General features: G+C 30.0%; 1 protein-coding gene across 1 annotated transcript; it reads left to right on the top strand.

The window, feature by feature from the left end:
• The first annotated feature begins 1,225 nt into the window (after positions 1–1,225).
• On the top strand, positions 1,226–5,361 carry LOC7465939 (uncharacterized). Its single transcript, XM_024590986.2, has 7 exons — positions 1,226–1,455; positions 2,758–2,901; positions 3,807–3,874; positions 3,970–4,020; positions 4,094–4,153; positions 4,233–4,688; positions 5,079–5,361. Exons 1-7 carry the CDS (start codon positions 1,296–1,298, stop codon positions 5,115–5,117), a joined length of 978 nt encoding a protein of 325 aa, XP_024446754.1. The 5' UTR covers positions 1,226–1,295; the 3' UTR covers positions 5,118–5,361.
• The last annotated feature ends 10,447 nt before the right edge of the window (positions 5,362–15,808 follow it).

Here is a 15,808-nt window from a genome sequence, read left to right as displayed (position 1 = left end):
CAACTCCGTACTAGTCAGGATGGATAGCAGACATGATGCTTTTGGCTAGCTAGTCAAGATCCAATGCAGCGTTGTGTCTGGCTTTTTAATCCTTCTCAAATTTGGTCTTGTATTTTTTTGCAGCGGGAAAGGGTACTAGGAGGAGAGCAAGGGGAGTAATAGAAGCCAGTGATTTAGAAGAGGAGACCACTTAGGAGGAACTGGAAGCTCATTAATTCTAGTGACAATATGGATCCAGAGAGAACCGATCGTGTCGCTGGCTCGTTGGCATGGAGGTATAGGCGTGAACCACTTCTGCTGATCCTATCCATGTTTCTCCTAGTGATTCATTCATTGTGATCACTGGCATGGACACAACCATGGATGCTCCTTTCGCAGCGGTTTGGCATCCATATTCATAAGCTCAGACTATGGGATTTGCTCAATTTTGAAGAGGTAGCACCTCCAACACTAGACTGATATTTTGTTGACAAAAGAGGAGAGGATTGGAGTGAGATCATTGTTTGGAGAAAGTCCTCACTTTCACAGGGTGAACCCCATGGAAATTATAAACAAATCTTAATGCATTTTGTTCTCGTAGACAAGTGAGCAGAGCCCCAGAAACAAGGAAGCCTGTCATAGAGCTATCGACTAGAAGGGGAAGACTGCTGGCCTTAGGGAAGACTGCAGTCACATGAATGATAATGATTACTTGGGGGTAGGTTTTTTATATTTATATTCTTATTCATTATTGAAATTTAAATGTTTATATTTTATTTATTATGTTTCAAATATTTATATAAATGTCCGAATTATTATTTATTATTTAATAAATTATCAAATAAAATAATTATTAAAAATACAATATAAATTGTCTTGAAAACATATTACAACGATAGTGGTAGAGTGTGAAATTATAATAGTGATTATTTTTTAAAATATATTTTATTTAAAGATATATTAAAATAATATTTTTATTTATTTTTTAAAATTTATTTTTGATTTTAATATATTAAAATAATTTAAATTCATAAAAAAATTGTAATTTTAAATTTTTTTAAAAATATTTTTTTTAATTAAAAAACAAATCCAATTGTTAAACCTTTTCTAATTTCTACTTTAAAAGGAATAAAAATAAAGAACTTGCACGTGTCAATGTCACGTGATAAAAAGTCTAGTACACCTACACTTTTTGTTTAGTGAAAAAAAGGACCTGCAATTTAATTTTTCAGATTCCTCTTCTTTCCAGGCAAAAAAAAAAAAACCAAGAGAGAAAAACCAAAGCGAACTCAATTAGTGAAAAGTGCTCATTAGATATGCGAAGAGGTGGTGGTGCAGGAGGAGGAGGAGGAGGAGGTGGAAGGGGGTATGGGAACTACACGAACCCGTGTTTGACCATGCATCAACCATGGGCTTCATTGTTGGTATACGGCATCAAACGTATTGAAGGCAGGTCATGGACTACTCCTATTAGAGGTAACAAAAAGAAGAAAATTTAGAGTCATAGAATGTATATTTGGTGCAAATCATGAAAACCCTTTTAGTTTTTTTATTGGTAGTGTAGGTAATGATAGGAAATTTATGAGCTTTTGTAGTTTAGATATTGGTACCATGTTCAAGTTTTGTGCCTTGTAAATATTAAGAGCTTGTTTCTTTGGAGTTTGGTGTTGTTTGGTTGATGAGAAAAGCAGGGAAGAAGAAAGGAATGATTTTTTTTTTGTTTATCAGAAGGCTGTGCTTAATTAGCTGAAACTTTTTTTGCTCTTTTGATTTTTAAGGGTTTGAATGATACTAAGTATTGATGAGATAACAGAAGTTTGAAACCACTGTTTTGTTTTTATTTAGGCTGTGGTTTTGTCTTGTTTGCTAAATTGGATACTTGAATGGTTGAATTTCAATTCAAATGGCAAAGTGGAAAAGAAAGGTTAAGGGAAATTGAATGCCTCCATGGTGTTGGATGTTGGTTACCTCTTTGGTTTAATCTTAGGAAGTTTGCTCAATTTAGAAAAAGAAAAGAAAAGGAGTATCTCCTTATATCATGTTTCATCTTTCAAAAGAGGAAACTCCAAGATGTACAAGTACGCCGAAACAAAGACAACACAAGAAAAGTTTATCCTAGTTTATCATGAAATGAAATATTAGGTTATGTTTCTTAACATGAGTTAAATGTTTTGAAGCATCGTTGAGAAAAATGTTATGTTTGCTTTAATAACATAACCTACACATGTGTTTGTCTTATTAGATAACTCAGAAGTTTGGTTAAGTTTTTCTTTGTGGGCTATGGAAGAGTCATGGATAAGAGAAGTGAAATCAATCTCCTATGACAAGATGCCTTCTCATTGCTGTAGCTACCTTCAATGAAAATTCTCCTCACCAGGTGTTCTGTTAAGGCATACTTCAACTTTTCCTTTAGGATTTTTATTTTGTCATGGAAATGAATTAGTTGGTACTGTTTATAGGACAATCAATGCACCACTTGATAATCTGGTTCTATGATATTAAGATATGATCATTTAACCATTGTTGTGAAGGAATGATTTCTTGGAATTCAAGTCTATATCAATACAAGCATAAACAAATTTAAAGTTGACAGCCAGGAAAGGTCTTGGGGCTTAACTATGGAACCCATTGACCACAATTATACGACGCATGTTCTGGTGGGAAGTCCAGGGGACACTCCATTTATTTCATAAATATGAAATAATAGATTCAGCATCACTCTTTTTTTCCCATCTTGTTGAAGTTGTTATTAAGTGTAAAGAATCTTGTATTTTGAAGGCCGCCTTTGGATTCATGCCGCAAGTAAAGTTCCGGAGGAAGATACAATCAAAACGATGGAAGACTTCTATAGAGAAATTTATGCAGTGAATGGCATTACTGACTTAAAGTTTCCAGAACATTATCCTGTTTCAAGACTCTTAGGTATCTGCTTGAGTACTTTTGATATCATGCGTTTCTATGTTTTTCTCAAGTCTTAACAACAAATTCAACACTTTCTTTTCCTCTCAACGAATTCTGTAGATTCATGAAATGATTTGTTTTGGATTTGCTGGTACCACTTTGTGTCGTTTTTTGTTTTCAGAATTGTGGATTCTCTCTCTCTATATTTTTTTTTACCATGAAAGGAAGCAGTAAGTCAACTGTGGCTTAAGATCATGCTGTAGGCATAAATCCCATCTCATGAATGGAGTGAGGAATCTGTGTGACCATTTCACAAACATGGTTATTGGTTTCTAGCATGGGTGTTCTCACACATGGCTAAAGATGCTGGCTAGCCTTGGGTGTTGACAATGCATCCAACCAAATTAAATTTCCACTTAATTGCTGGATGGGCAGGCCAGAGTAGAACATGATCTGGGTTTAATATGAATGTTTGTGCATGACCTCTTATGCGCCTGCCCTTAACTATTGGAAATGCTCCTCGACTTCTTGTGAATGATCAACAATAGCAACCTCCTGCACATAGGGTAGCTAATATTTTTCTAAAATAGAAGATAAGGGCTTCATTTGGGTTATCCTGAAAGTAATGAATGACAAAAAGATAGAATGAGAGGGGAACAAGCAGTGCCCTAGTTTTCTATAGTGGAGAATTTGGAAAACAACTTTTAGCTGTTTTCCAGTGCTCTGTAGAATTGTTTTTCCCAAAGCTGTAAAATTCTCCACAAACAAACATGACGGTGATGTTTATCCTGAGCTGAAGTAGGAAGCCTAAACTTATTTTCTGTAGTTTTAGATTATGCGTTGTGAAAACCAGTGAGCATTGTTAGAACACTGCTTCCTGTTTTGTCTCGTGAATACAAAATACGATATCTTTATATATTATACAGGGTGTGTTGAAGTGGTTGGCTGTGTGAAATGTGAAGAGCTAGCAAGCTGGGAGGCAGTACCTGAAGGGGTGGGCAACTGTTTCTTACCTTCTGTCCATTAACATATGTCATCTGATATTTTTGTGTATCTGGTGACTAATCTAGATGAGTTTCGTTGCTACAGGTGAGGCTAGAAGGACAAACAGATTTTTGCTGGCTTTGTGAGCAGCCACAGGTATGCAATCTGTGAATATATATTATTTGAAAATGTGCTTAGCTTGCTGATCATTTTACCTCAACGGATGCAGAAATTACTAGTTCCTTTTGAGATGCGAGGGTATCAAGGTGTTTATAACTTGGAAAGGAAGGTATATGCAGTGCATCAAAGTTAAATGTCTTGAACTGTGCTTTTTATGTGCTTGGGATTAACATATTCCTGTCTCACAGATCCATGAGGCTGCAATTAGAGGTCTTGTCCCTGTTAAAGGTCCAATGCCAGTAAAATTCCCTCTCCCAAATCCTCAAGATCCCTTTTCCTTGAAACCAGGTTCTATTTCTGTGGGATTCTCTGACAATAAAGCATCTGTTGTGGAGAAATCTGAAGGTCTCAGTGCAGCCATTGCTGGTGCACGAGCAGCAGCTACACAGTTCAACAAGAAAGATCAAAACCTTCTATCTAATACCACAACAAATAGCTATTCCAACTCCACAAGCAGTGGTCGACCAGACAGCAAATCATTGGAAGAAGATAAAATGCTAGAGAGCTGTTCAGTTGGAGGTTCTGGTGAGGAGGCCTCAGTTCCAAGTAAAACAGAGCAACTCAATCCCATTCAGTGTGAGGAAAGCAGTAGCCGCGGTCAAACTCGTGAAGATCTGAAACAGATTCCTGGAGCTTCTGCTAAGGTATTTTCTTGACATATAACCAGTGATTTGTTTTTGTTGTTTTTAGTTTTTTTCTGTTTTTGGCTCCTTTAGAAAAGCACGTTTCCAGATTTAACCATGTATGAGAATAGCTCGTGCTCTTGTTGCAATATAATATACTAGGAAAATCTTGGCATTTTCAAGTCGGATTCCATTTTCAGGTGTCTTTGATCCAAATACAAATTAATTTTGACCAAGATCCTATGTTTGGTTGTGAGCTAATGCTACAAGCATAAGGCACTGGATGCACATCCTCATCTCTCATTTCATATCCGTATGACATGATTCTGATATTTTTTGTGATTTAGTTGATCCCTAAAATTACTATACAAACTGCCGGTTCATGACCAGTGTGATCCCTTGGCTTTCTAGATTTTTGCAGCAGCTGTAAGAGGGCTGAAACAATCATGATTCTGCTCCGAAAGAGTTCTATACAAATTGTGGGATTGAAGTGAGCCTCAATGCAGCTTGTAAGTATTGAGTTTGGAGGCCACTTTGCCATGTCTTGTGGCTGTATGCTAATTTAGTTTGCGAGGTGTCCGAAAAATATTGTCATGTAAAATATTTTACATAATGCAGACGCTACACTAGTGATGGAGCTTTACATTTGTTTATTTTTAATAATTATTTACACCCTTTCTCTCTTTTCCCCTAATGCATCTTATAGAAATCATTTATATGCCATATTTCTTAGTTAATTTAATGAAACTTTTTCTTAATGTCCATAATTTAAGAAATTTTAATGACATTTGTTTTCCTTATATTGTAATTATCATTTCAACGCAGTAAATTATTGAATATAGTTCCTACGTATTAACTATCTCTATGATATTTTTCATCTTAGACTATAAACTCTGAATCTATTCCATGTAGTTCTTGTGTATAGAATAGTGGCCAAATATTTAGTAAATATTTCTTACAAAGTGATGAGCGAAAGTTATGGGATTTGGCCATAAAAATCTAAAATCATTTACCATTTTCGTATCTTCTTTCTGTGCATCTCATAAAATTAGTTATCCATTATATTTCTTTAATTTGTTTCTTTAAAGAAACCATTTTTCATGTTTTTCTAAGAAATTATACAATTGAGTTCATCAAAAACATAGAAAATGGTAGTCATCCATTATATTTCTTTGTTATGAAAATATTTTTTATTTAATTATACAACAACAAAAATAAATTCTTGTAAAATCAAGTGTTAACTAATGACATTTTTTTACAATAATTCTATGAAACATAAACAGAAAAAAATTATGGAGAAGAATTCAAAATCAGCTAAATTTAAATATTGAATAATAAAATTAAAATAAAAATCAATAAAAAATTGAAGAACAAAAAACTATTTACATTGTTATTAAAACCTGATAAATTAAACTTGAAACTTTTCGATTTGACTCCATACCTAACCTAGATTTAGAATTAATTTATATGGAAGTTGACTTTATATGCCTAATTGATTAGACGATTTTAAAAGCAGTCTAGATAATCATGATTAGATTTAAATAAAAAAAATTAAAGGTGATATTTTTTTTAAATATTGAGATACTTATATATTGGATATTGGCATAGGCTTTCAAGCTTAATTCGCAAAATTCACGACTTAAATAATGAATTTTACTTGATTTAAAAAAATTATTTTTAAAAATTATTTTTTAATTTAATGATACGATAACAAGCATTTTTTTTTTTTTAGAAAATTACCATGACCAACCTATAATTTGATCCATTTCTACGTTGCAGCTCATTATTTTAAAAACTACATTTCATATGTAACACTTTATATAATTGGAAGTTGAAATATCATTTTGTAAACGGGGTAAAACTCAACTGAGAATTTCCGAATACTGTATATAGAAATCAATCCAGATAGGCAAAAACAGCATATCCTAGGATCTGTAAGTATATGATATATTCAAGCTCTTAACCTACCAACCACCAAGACAGAGGTTACAATTAGACTGGTAGTCTTGAAGCCAATTAATTAAATTATGTTCTCTCCTTTTTCCCTCTTTAATCATTCATGTTTACCAAAGAAGGTTCATCTAGGGAAGGTTATTTGATCAAGATTATATAGTTAGATGATATTTCCTTCTATTTCTTTTATTTTTTTTTCTAGAATAATTGTCGCAATGACTCTTAACTTTTATTTTAACATGTATTATCTTCGTAATTTGCCACTAATTTTTAATTTTACTGTGTTTTTCTAATCAATACAATGAAGTTTGATGAGATTTTAATGAATTAATACTCCTAATTAAAATGAGTCAGAATGGAAAGAAAGGGACGTATATCAAAGAGGAAGTTTAATTGCCTGTTAGAGACATTCCTCCAACATATAAAGTTAGCTCTAACGAGTCACCTCAAGTTTTGCTGTAATCATTCCTTCGGTAATGCCTTAGGTTTTTTTTTTTTTAAAAAATGATTTTTAAAATGATTTTTTTGCCTCTTTTTTTGAGTGTTTTTTTATTTTTTTAATATGTTATTATAAAAAATAAAAAATATTAAAAAATATTATTTTAATATATTTTTAATTAAAAAATATTTTTAAAAAACACTTGAACCATGTTACCAAACATATAAGAAATAGCCATTGCTATACTCAAACAATTCCCACATAATCATATTTAAATCAAGAAATTAATTTGTTCACTCAATAATATTTTTAGAATCCGTTTAATATTGTAATAACACTTATTTTTAAAAATATTTTTTATTTAAAAATATATCAAAATAATATATTTTTTATTTTTAGCTTCAACACATGAAAACATAAAAAAATTAATTTGAAATAAAAAAATACAAATAATAGATTGATTATAATTGTTTAAAGTCTTCAAGATAATATATTGCAAAATATAGGGCGAGACTTATTTTTATATCTAATTTTATATATTAATTTTCATCATAAAAAAAAAAAAGATTGTTGACCTTTGAGTCATATATTTATATTTCTATATATTTTAATGATAACAATTAAATAAAAATAAACTAATGATATGATTAATTGAAAATAAATTTAAACATATTTATTTGAAGAATATATCGATAATCAAAATGAAAAAAAGTCAAAGAAAAAAGTTACGTGAAGACTTAGAATTAATTGTTCATTATTAGGAATTATTTAAATCTTTATATCTTATCTTCTTAGCACAATTAAAATAACTCACATACTTCACTTTGCATGCATTAAAAAATTAATAAATAATTTAATATAATCTAAGATAGTTGATTCAAGAATTCACCAGGTAAAAACTGTTAAATTTAAGAATTTGCATAAACTTATTTATCACTTGGTGTTGCTAAGTAAATCAGTCAACTACTTGTTCATTAGGGATAAAAACTTAGGAATTTGTAGAAAATAGTTAACTAATTAGCTTTATCAATCTAAATCAATCGACCACTTTAATCATTAGTTGGATTCCAATAATTATAAACAACTAGGTTTTGTTATATATATTAATTACAAAATTATAGTGAGGATACTAAACATATATTGTATATAAGATTTTCTAAGTGCAAAAATGCACTTTAAAATCATCAATGATCAATGCAATTGGTATCTTAATGTGCATCATCATAATCTCAATTTAGTGGCTCAGATTTTGGTTGGCATTAAATTTGTTTTATAATTTCTTGACACATATAATTTTTAAATTATTTTATTAAACATATAGAATATATTTTCTATTCATAATTATAATTTGTTTTCATGGGTAAAAAGCTTTGCCAACGCCTGCATTTTTTTTTATTTGTCAAAATTTTTTTACCCGAATAACTATTTCTGATCTATTATATTACCTTATTTGAAATATCCATGTGGTAAACTAATTAATTTCCCATATACGTACATCCTCTAGTTGCATCGATTTACTCGGCATCGCTCTTATGATTACACCTTGTCATTTATCACGAAAAAGAAGAGGGAAATTAGAATTCATTGGAAGGGAAAAAACGATTTTTCTTTTTAGGTTCTTCTGCCAAAAAAATCTCAACGAAATAGATAGGAATAGTAAGTCTTCGAAGTCTCAACTTTTGAATGTTCTGACGCGTGAGAACTTGAGGCTTCAGAGTACATGTAGACTTGACTTGAGCTTTGTCCAAATTAATTACCAACAACAACTGCATGCCTGATCATCTTCCTATAAAAAGCACTATCATCTTGAGTTTCGACATAGGCAGGCAGCCACAATAGCAATGGAAATCTATTCCTACTTGTTGGCATTCATCATTTTTCATGGGATGTTAGTATCACAAACCAGTTGCATGGTTAATGTCTCGTTACAACGTCGACGACCATTACCACCACCACCACCACCATCACCACCACCACCCAATCAAAGTATTCATCCAAAGCCAAAACCACCAACAATTAAGCCTTATTTTCCAAAATCTCCTCCTCCTCCTCCACGAACACCAGCACCACCAAAAGTCAATGATGGCCATCATCCTAGTCTTCCTCCACCACCACCACATACCTATGGTAGCCCTCGTTACCCTCCACCACCACAACGTAGTTAATAACATCAAAGTTGTGTCCACCTTCATCGCAGTATACTTGGCTCTCCTTCCTCAAAAAGAAATCTTCCGTTGAGTATGTTTTTTTTGCCATGACAGCCACACAAGCACCGTCACCATTGTATGCCAGTACTACTGCCGCATGATTCATGTTCAAGTTTTCCTTGGCCTTTGTTTTTTCTTCCTAGTTTGGAGGTTTGTGTGTTTCAATAAGGCGAAACATTGTTATCCCTTGTACAATGTCTAATTTCGAGCGCTTGTGTAGTGCTCAAGGCTATAGCATGATTCTGAGCTCGCAACAGAGCATATTGTAATATCTCCTCTATAGCTCCCTATTGATTGTAAAATCTCATTGCCAAACATAAAATGTTTTTTTGTTGTCTGTCTTACAATTAGATCTTCATTACCAAATTAGGGTAGGACTACAATAAGGTTTTTTTTTTTAATAATCTTTGATTTTATTAAAAATATGGCTATTTAAACAGTAGTCGAAACTAAAATAGGGTTTGTATTCCATAGGTACCAATGGTTTGAGATCTCCTGTCCTGGCAATCGGTTCGAATAATATATTTACTTTGAAATGATAGTCTATGTAGTGAGATTTCAAAAATATAGACTAGCAAAAATTCAAATTAGGCTGCCGATCATCATTTTCAACTTTAATGTCCATCACTTCTGTAGTTCCATTTCCACGTACCATCCCATGAATTTAATCCCCTTTCTAAGAAGTCACCTAATTAATGAGGTCGGGATGTAGCCCGACTCTTGGACGCAACATGTATACAACTGGCCTTCTTTTTTTTTTTTTTTTCCTGTCTTGACTTTAATTAGTCATTGTCACAGTCACCAAGACCACCGATCCGGTAGCAGTTTTAGAATATTTCTAAATCCTTTAAAAAAAATTAAAAAAATCAAACACAAAAAAGAAAATACATTATTATATTTAGTTTTTTTTTTGTGTATAAATTTTATTAGACTTAAAAATATTATAAATGCCAAATAATATTTTTTGATTTTATAAATATTCACATAATAGTATAAGAAAATTTATTAGAAGTGTTTTTCCACCCTAATTTTTATTTAATTTACTACATAATAAAAATCTATATTTATAAATACTTAAAAACGGTGTTTTTTTTATGTGAGATAAACATTATTTATTTATAAGCTATACCAACAATATCTGCATCTCAAAATTTAAATTCTCCAATCGCTAGTAAAGTCATAATGTTTAAATTCTCATAAACAACAAAAACATGAACTTAACTCTCCAATCGCTAGTAAAGTCATCATGCTATTAATACCCTTGTCTTTTAAGCGATTATGAAAAGGATGTATAGTTATGAATGTAGAGATGTGAATTATTTCGTCATAATGTTGTTGGACTTTTTGGTGTGTTCACTCTTCTATGAGATTTCATTATTTCGTCTTTTTGGTGTGTTCACTCTTCTACATGTTGATATTGTGAATTAGTTCTTGGACTTTTTCTAACCAATCTTAGAGATGGTGATTGAGAAATTGAGATCAAAGTTAAAGGAATTAAAATTGTGAATTAGGGAGCCCATATCTATAGAAAAAATCCATAATCAAAATTAAAGGAATTAAAATCAAACTTGATTCTAGGCCTTTATAAATTCACTTGTCAAACCATGCTCAAAAGTTGTAAGAAACTGTGAAGACCCAGGAAAAAAACACTCAAAATATAGACTCTGAATCTTTAGCTACCAGCCGCATGCAACTATATAAAAAAAATAAAAACCTAGGGTTTGAATTTACTTTCAGTAAAACATAAAGCTAGATTAAAAACTCATTAGAGCATGAAAGACAGAATAAAGCAAAATAAATACTCATAAAAACAAGATAAATATTAAAAAGTACTGATAAAAACCAAAAACAAATACTTGTAAGGTTATAAATAGTAAAAATAAAATACAGAACTTAGAAATAATCAAGAAAAAAGGGAAAAGCCTATCATTGGAGCACTTCAAGTGTCAGAACTTAATTTTTTACCCTTCATTTTTATTTCAAATAAATACATAAAATAAAAAAAGTGTCTTTTCAGCAAATGTAGTCAATTTATTTATTTTTTTAATTTTTGGCTTGAAATAATCATAAGAAATACAAAACAAATAATAAAAAAAATACAAAAAAATCTAAAAGGCAAAAAATTAAAAAACAATTAATGGTTGAAATCAGACCAATAATTGAGTATCAGGGTAAAAATTGAGTTTGAGAAATTTCAGGTCATAATTGATGGTTGATTTGAAGAAGAAATTGAAGAAATGGTTTAAATTGGTTTAATTTGGCTAAGATTGAAAAGAATTGAAAGTTCAAGGATGAGTTTGAAACAAATAGTCAATTTAGAATTTGTTTTCCAGTGCTCTGTAGAATTTGTTTTCCCAAATAGTAAAGGAATTAAAATTGTGAATTAGGGAGCCCATATCTATAGAAAAAATCCATAATCAAAATTAAAGGAATTAAAATCAAACTTGATTCTAGGCCCTTATAAATTCACTTCTGAAACCATGCTCAAAAGTTGTAAGAAACTGTGAAGACCCAGAAAAAAAAACACTCAAAATATAGACTCTGAATCATTAGCTACCAGTCGCATGCAACTGTCAAAAAAATAAAAACCTAGGGTTTGAATTTACTTTCAGTAAAACATAAAGCTAGATTAAAAACTCATTAGAGCATGAAAGACAGAATAAAGCAAAATAAATACTCATAAAAACAAGATAAATATTAAAATAAGTACTGATAAAAACCAAAAACCAAATGCTTATAAGGTTATAAATATTAAGAATAAAATACAGAACTTAGAGATAATAAAAAAAAGAAAGAAGGGAAAAGCCTATCATTGGAGCACTTCAAGTGTCAGAACTTAATTTTTTACCCTTCATTTTTATTTCAAATAAATACATAAAATAAAAAAAGTGTCTTTTCAGCAAATGTAGTCAATTTATTTATTTTTTTAATTTTTGGCTTGAAATAATCATAAGAAATACAAAACAAATAATACAAAAAATACAAAAAAATCTAAAAGGCAAAAAATTAAAAACAAATTAATGGTTGAAATCAGACCAATAATTGAGTATCAGGGTAAAAATTGAGTTTGAGAAATTTCAGGTCATAATTATAATTGATGGTTGATTTGAAGAAGAAATTGAAGAAATGGTTTAAATTGGTTTAATTTGACTAAGATTGAAAAGAATTGAAAGTTCAAGGATGAGTTTGAAACAAATAGTCAATTTAGAAAATTAATTAAGGGTCTAATTGAAAAAAATAATTAAAATTGAGCATCAAATTAGCTGAAAAATGAAAAATTAGAAGACTAAAGACCAAAATAAAAACAATAGAGAAATCTATTATGTTTGTTTGGTTCATTTTTAATTTGCAAATTTTTTAGCTATTCTTTTGATAGTTTTCTTCTCCTGGTTAGCCATGTTTTTATTGGCTAAATCAATTGATTAATAAAATTCTTCTCTTCCATAAAAAATTAAATTAAATTGAATCGTTAGCTTTTGTTTCTGTTTTTGTATACAAAAATAATAAAATTTCTTCAAAATTCAATTAATTGGATCTTAGTTTTGTTTTTGTATGGTACCCTTGGATATTGCCATATGTTATCTTCTAATTCTTCAAAGGAAAAGATCGATATCTTCGAACAAATTTCAGTAATATTTTTTTTTAAAAAATACTCGGTTAAAAGATAGCATAATTTTTTTTAACTATATCTTTAATATTTATCTTATTTTATAATAACCAAGAAATATATTAAAATAATTATTTAGAGGATGACCAAAGCAGAAGGGCAAGAAGTTATTTGTTACAAAACCTAGAGATTGGTAAAAACAAATTAAAAGTTGAAAATAAAACATAAAAAATTTAAGTAGTTATTAAATGGTCAGCCACTAAAAATCCAAACATTGTCAATCTGTATGACTCTAATCCACTGACTATTGGTGTTCGTCTACCTTTGGATATCGTTTGAACTTCTTGTGAGGTCATTACTTGAGTAGCTAAAATTTGAGTCAAAATTTTTAAACTCGGCCACCAATCAGTGCAATGTTAGGGTAAAATATACTTTCCAGTTTGGTTTAGAGTGTGTTTGGTATTGTGGTAACTGTTATAGTTGTGGTTTAAAAAAAATTGTTTTATAAAAAGTACTTTTAGTTGAGGTTGATTTGGATAAATATATGTTTGGTTAAAACTGTGGTTGAAATTGAGGTTAAACAAAAAATAGTTTAATGTGTTTGGTTAAAAAAATGCTTTTCAAATTGAGGTTATAAAAAATTAATATATATATATATATATATATATATATTAATATTGATGGTTTTTAATTTAAATATTATAAATTTAACTACTGTTAGTACGTAATGAAATAAATAATACTTACATGAAATATTTTTTATTGTTCCATTGGTTTTTTAAGTGCGCAAAAACATAAGGTAAAATATTATCTGGAACAAAATTGAGATTGCAATTAAATTCTACAAATGCTTCGTCATCAAGCGATCTCCTTCTAATTTTTCAAATAAAACACAATTAAAAATAAAAATAAAAATTAATTTTTTTTGAAATAGGTCAGATTCTTTTCAATGCATTTAGTTAGTTTTGGAATTCAATTATAGTGTTTGATTTAAATTCAATTCGTAAATAAGTTGAATTAACATGTTAAAAAAAATATAAAATTCAATTCATTTTATTTTTTATATTTTTTATATTATTTTTATTTTAATTTTTCAAAGGTATTGAAAAAAAAGGCTAGATAGTTTTTTTTTTAAAATTTAATATTTTTTTTATTTTTATGATATTTCTAGAGATTAAATTTATTTTTTTATTAAAAATTTTAAATTAAACTTTATTTCAAAGGGTAGAATGACTGTGAAATCTCATTGCCAAACATAAAATGTTTTTTTGTTGTTTGTCTTACAATTAGGTCTTCAATACCGAATTAGGGTAGCACTACAATAAGGTTTTTTTTTTTTTTTTTAATAATCTTTGATTTTATTAAAAATATGGCTATTTAAACAGTAGTCGAAACTAAAATAGGGTTTGTATTCCATAGGTACCAATGGTTTGAGATTTCCTGTCCTGGCAATCGGTTCGAATAATATATTTACTTTGAAATGATAGTCTATGTAGTGAGATTTCAAAAATATAGACTAGCAAAAATTCAAATTAGGCTGCCGAGAACGCTCATCATTTTCAACTTTAATGTCCATCACCTCTGTAGTTCCATTTCCACGTACCATCCCATGAATTTAATCCCCTTTCTAAGAAGTCACCAAATTAATGAGGTCGTGAAATTTTTTTTATATATAATCTGGGTATTCGGGTTAGCTTACACGCACCACGATTAATTTTCGGGTCCATTAAACACCCTACAAGTCCAGTAGACAAGTAAAACACCACGAGGATGACAGATATATACAGAAAAAATTGAACCCAAGTATAAAAAAACAAATCCCTGTCTCTATTAGACCATGACCTCAAGTGCGGTCATGAGTTTTTATATGATAGTTTTTGCTTATTTTATTTTTAAAATTTTATTTTTAATATCATAATATTGATATAAAAGTATAAAAATTCAAGAATTTTAAAAGAATGGGCACGTAAGGAGGGAGTAGCATGACTGAGGATATCCCATCAATCAATACTAAGAATTACTTTCACAGCATGAGGTGTTTTGCACTCCAACATCTTCTTTTGAAACGCAAGGCTAAAACACTTCCATCTTTTTTTTTTCCTTTTGAAACGCAAGGCTAAAACACTTCCATCTTTTTTTTTCCTTGTCAATAATCACGACACCAAAATCAAGAGAAGGACGGATCTCGTTTTTTGCTTGGACACAAGATTAACTATAGCATGTATACAATTTAGTTAATAGTTAGATGCTGTCCATCACCTCTGTAGTTACTTTCCCGAGCTACGTAGTTCCATTTCCACGTACCATCCCATGAATTTAATCTTGACCAATTAATGAGGTCGTGATGTAGCCCGACTCTTGGACGCAAACAACTGGCTTTTTTTTCTGTCGTGACTTTAATTAGTCATTGTCACAGTCACCAGCACATATTATAAATTCCAAATAATATCTTTTAATATTATAAATATTCATATAATAATATTAAAAATTCATTAAAAAAGTCTTTTCAATTTTTACTTAATTTACTACACAATAAAAACTTATATTTATAAATATTTAAAAGTGTGTTTCTAATATGAGATAAATATTTTTTTCTTCTTTATTTATTTATAAACTACATCAATAGAATCTGCATCTCAAAATTTATTTTGTGTGGAGTGTTGGTTTGTGAAGACCAAGACACGGTAAAAAAGAAGAAGAGAAAACCAAATTAACATACAATCCATGATATTAAAAGACGCATAATAAATTCTCATAAACAACAAAAACACGAACTTAACTCTCCAATCTCTAGTAAAGTCATCATGCTATTACCCTTGTCGTTTAAGCGATTATGAAAAAGATGTATAGTTATAAATGTAGAGACGCCAATTGTTTTCTAGCCTATGAGATTTCATTATTTCGCCTTTTTGGTGTTTTCACTCTTCTATGTTAA

This window comes from Populus trichocarpa, chromosome 19, assembly GCF_000002775.5.
Source record: "Populus trichocarpa isolate Nisqually-1 chromosome 19, P.trichocarpa_v4.1, whole genome shotgun sequence".
In the NCBI taxonomy this organism is placed as follows: Eukaryota; Viridiplantae; Streptophyta; class Magnoliopsida; order Malpighiales; family Salicaceae; genus Populus; species Populus trichocarpa.
Note: the sequence above shows the minus strand (reverse complement) of the source record. Positions and strands in the feature narration are given on the sequence as shown.

Excerpts from the sequence above, each read along its gene's own strand:
- LOC7465939 (XM_024590986.2), top strand. The coding sequence starts at position 1,296 with ATGCGAAGAGGTGGTGGTGCAGGAGGAGGAGGAGGAGGAGGTGGAAGG. Across the intron at positions 3,875-3,969 it reads GGGAGGCAGTACCTGAAGGG|GTGAGGCTAGAAGGACAAAC; the intron begins GTGGGCAACTGT and ends TCGTTGCTACAG. Across the intron at positions 4,154-4,232 it reads TTTATAACTTGGAAAGGAAG|ATCCATGAGGCTGCAATTAG; the intron begins GTATATGCAGTG and ends CCTGTCTCACAG.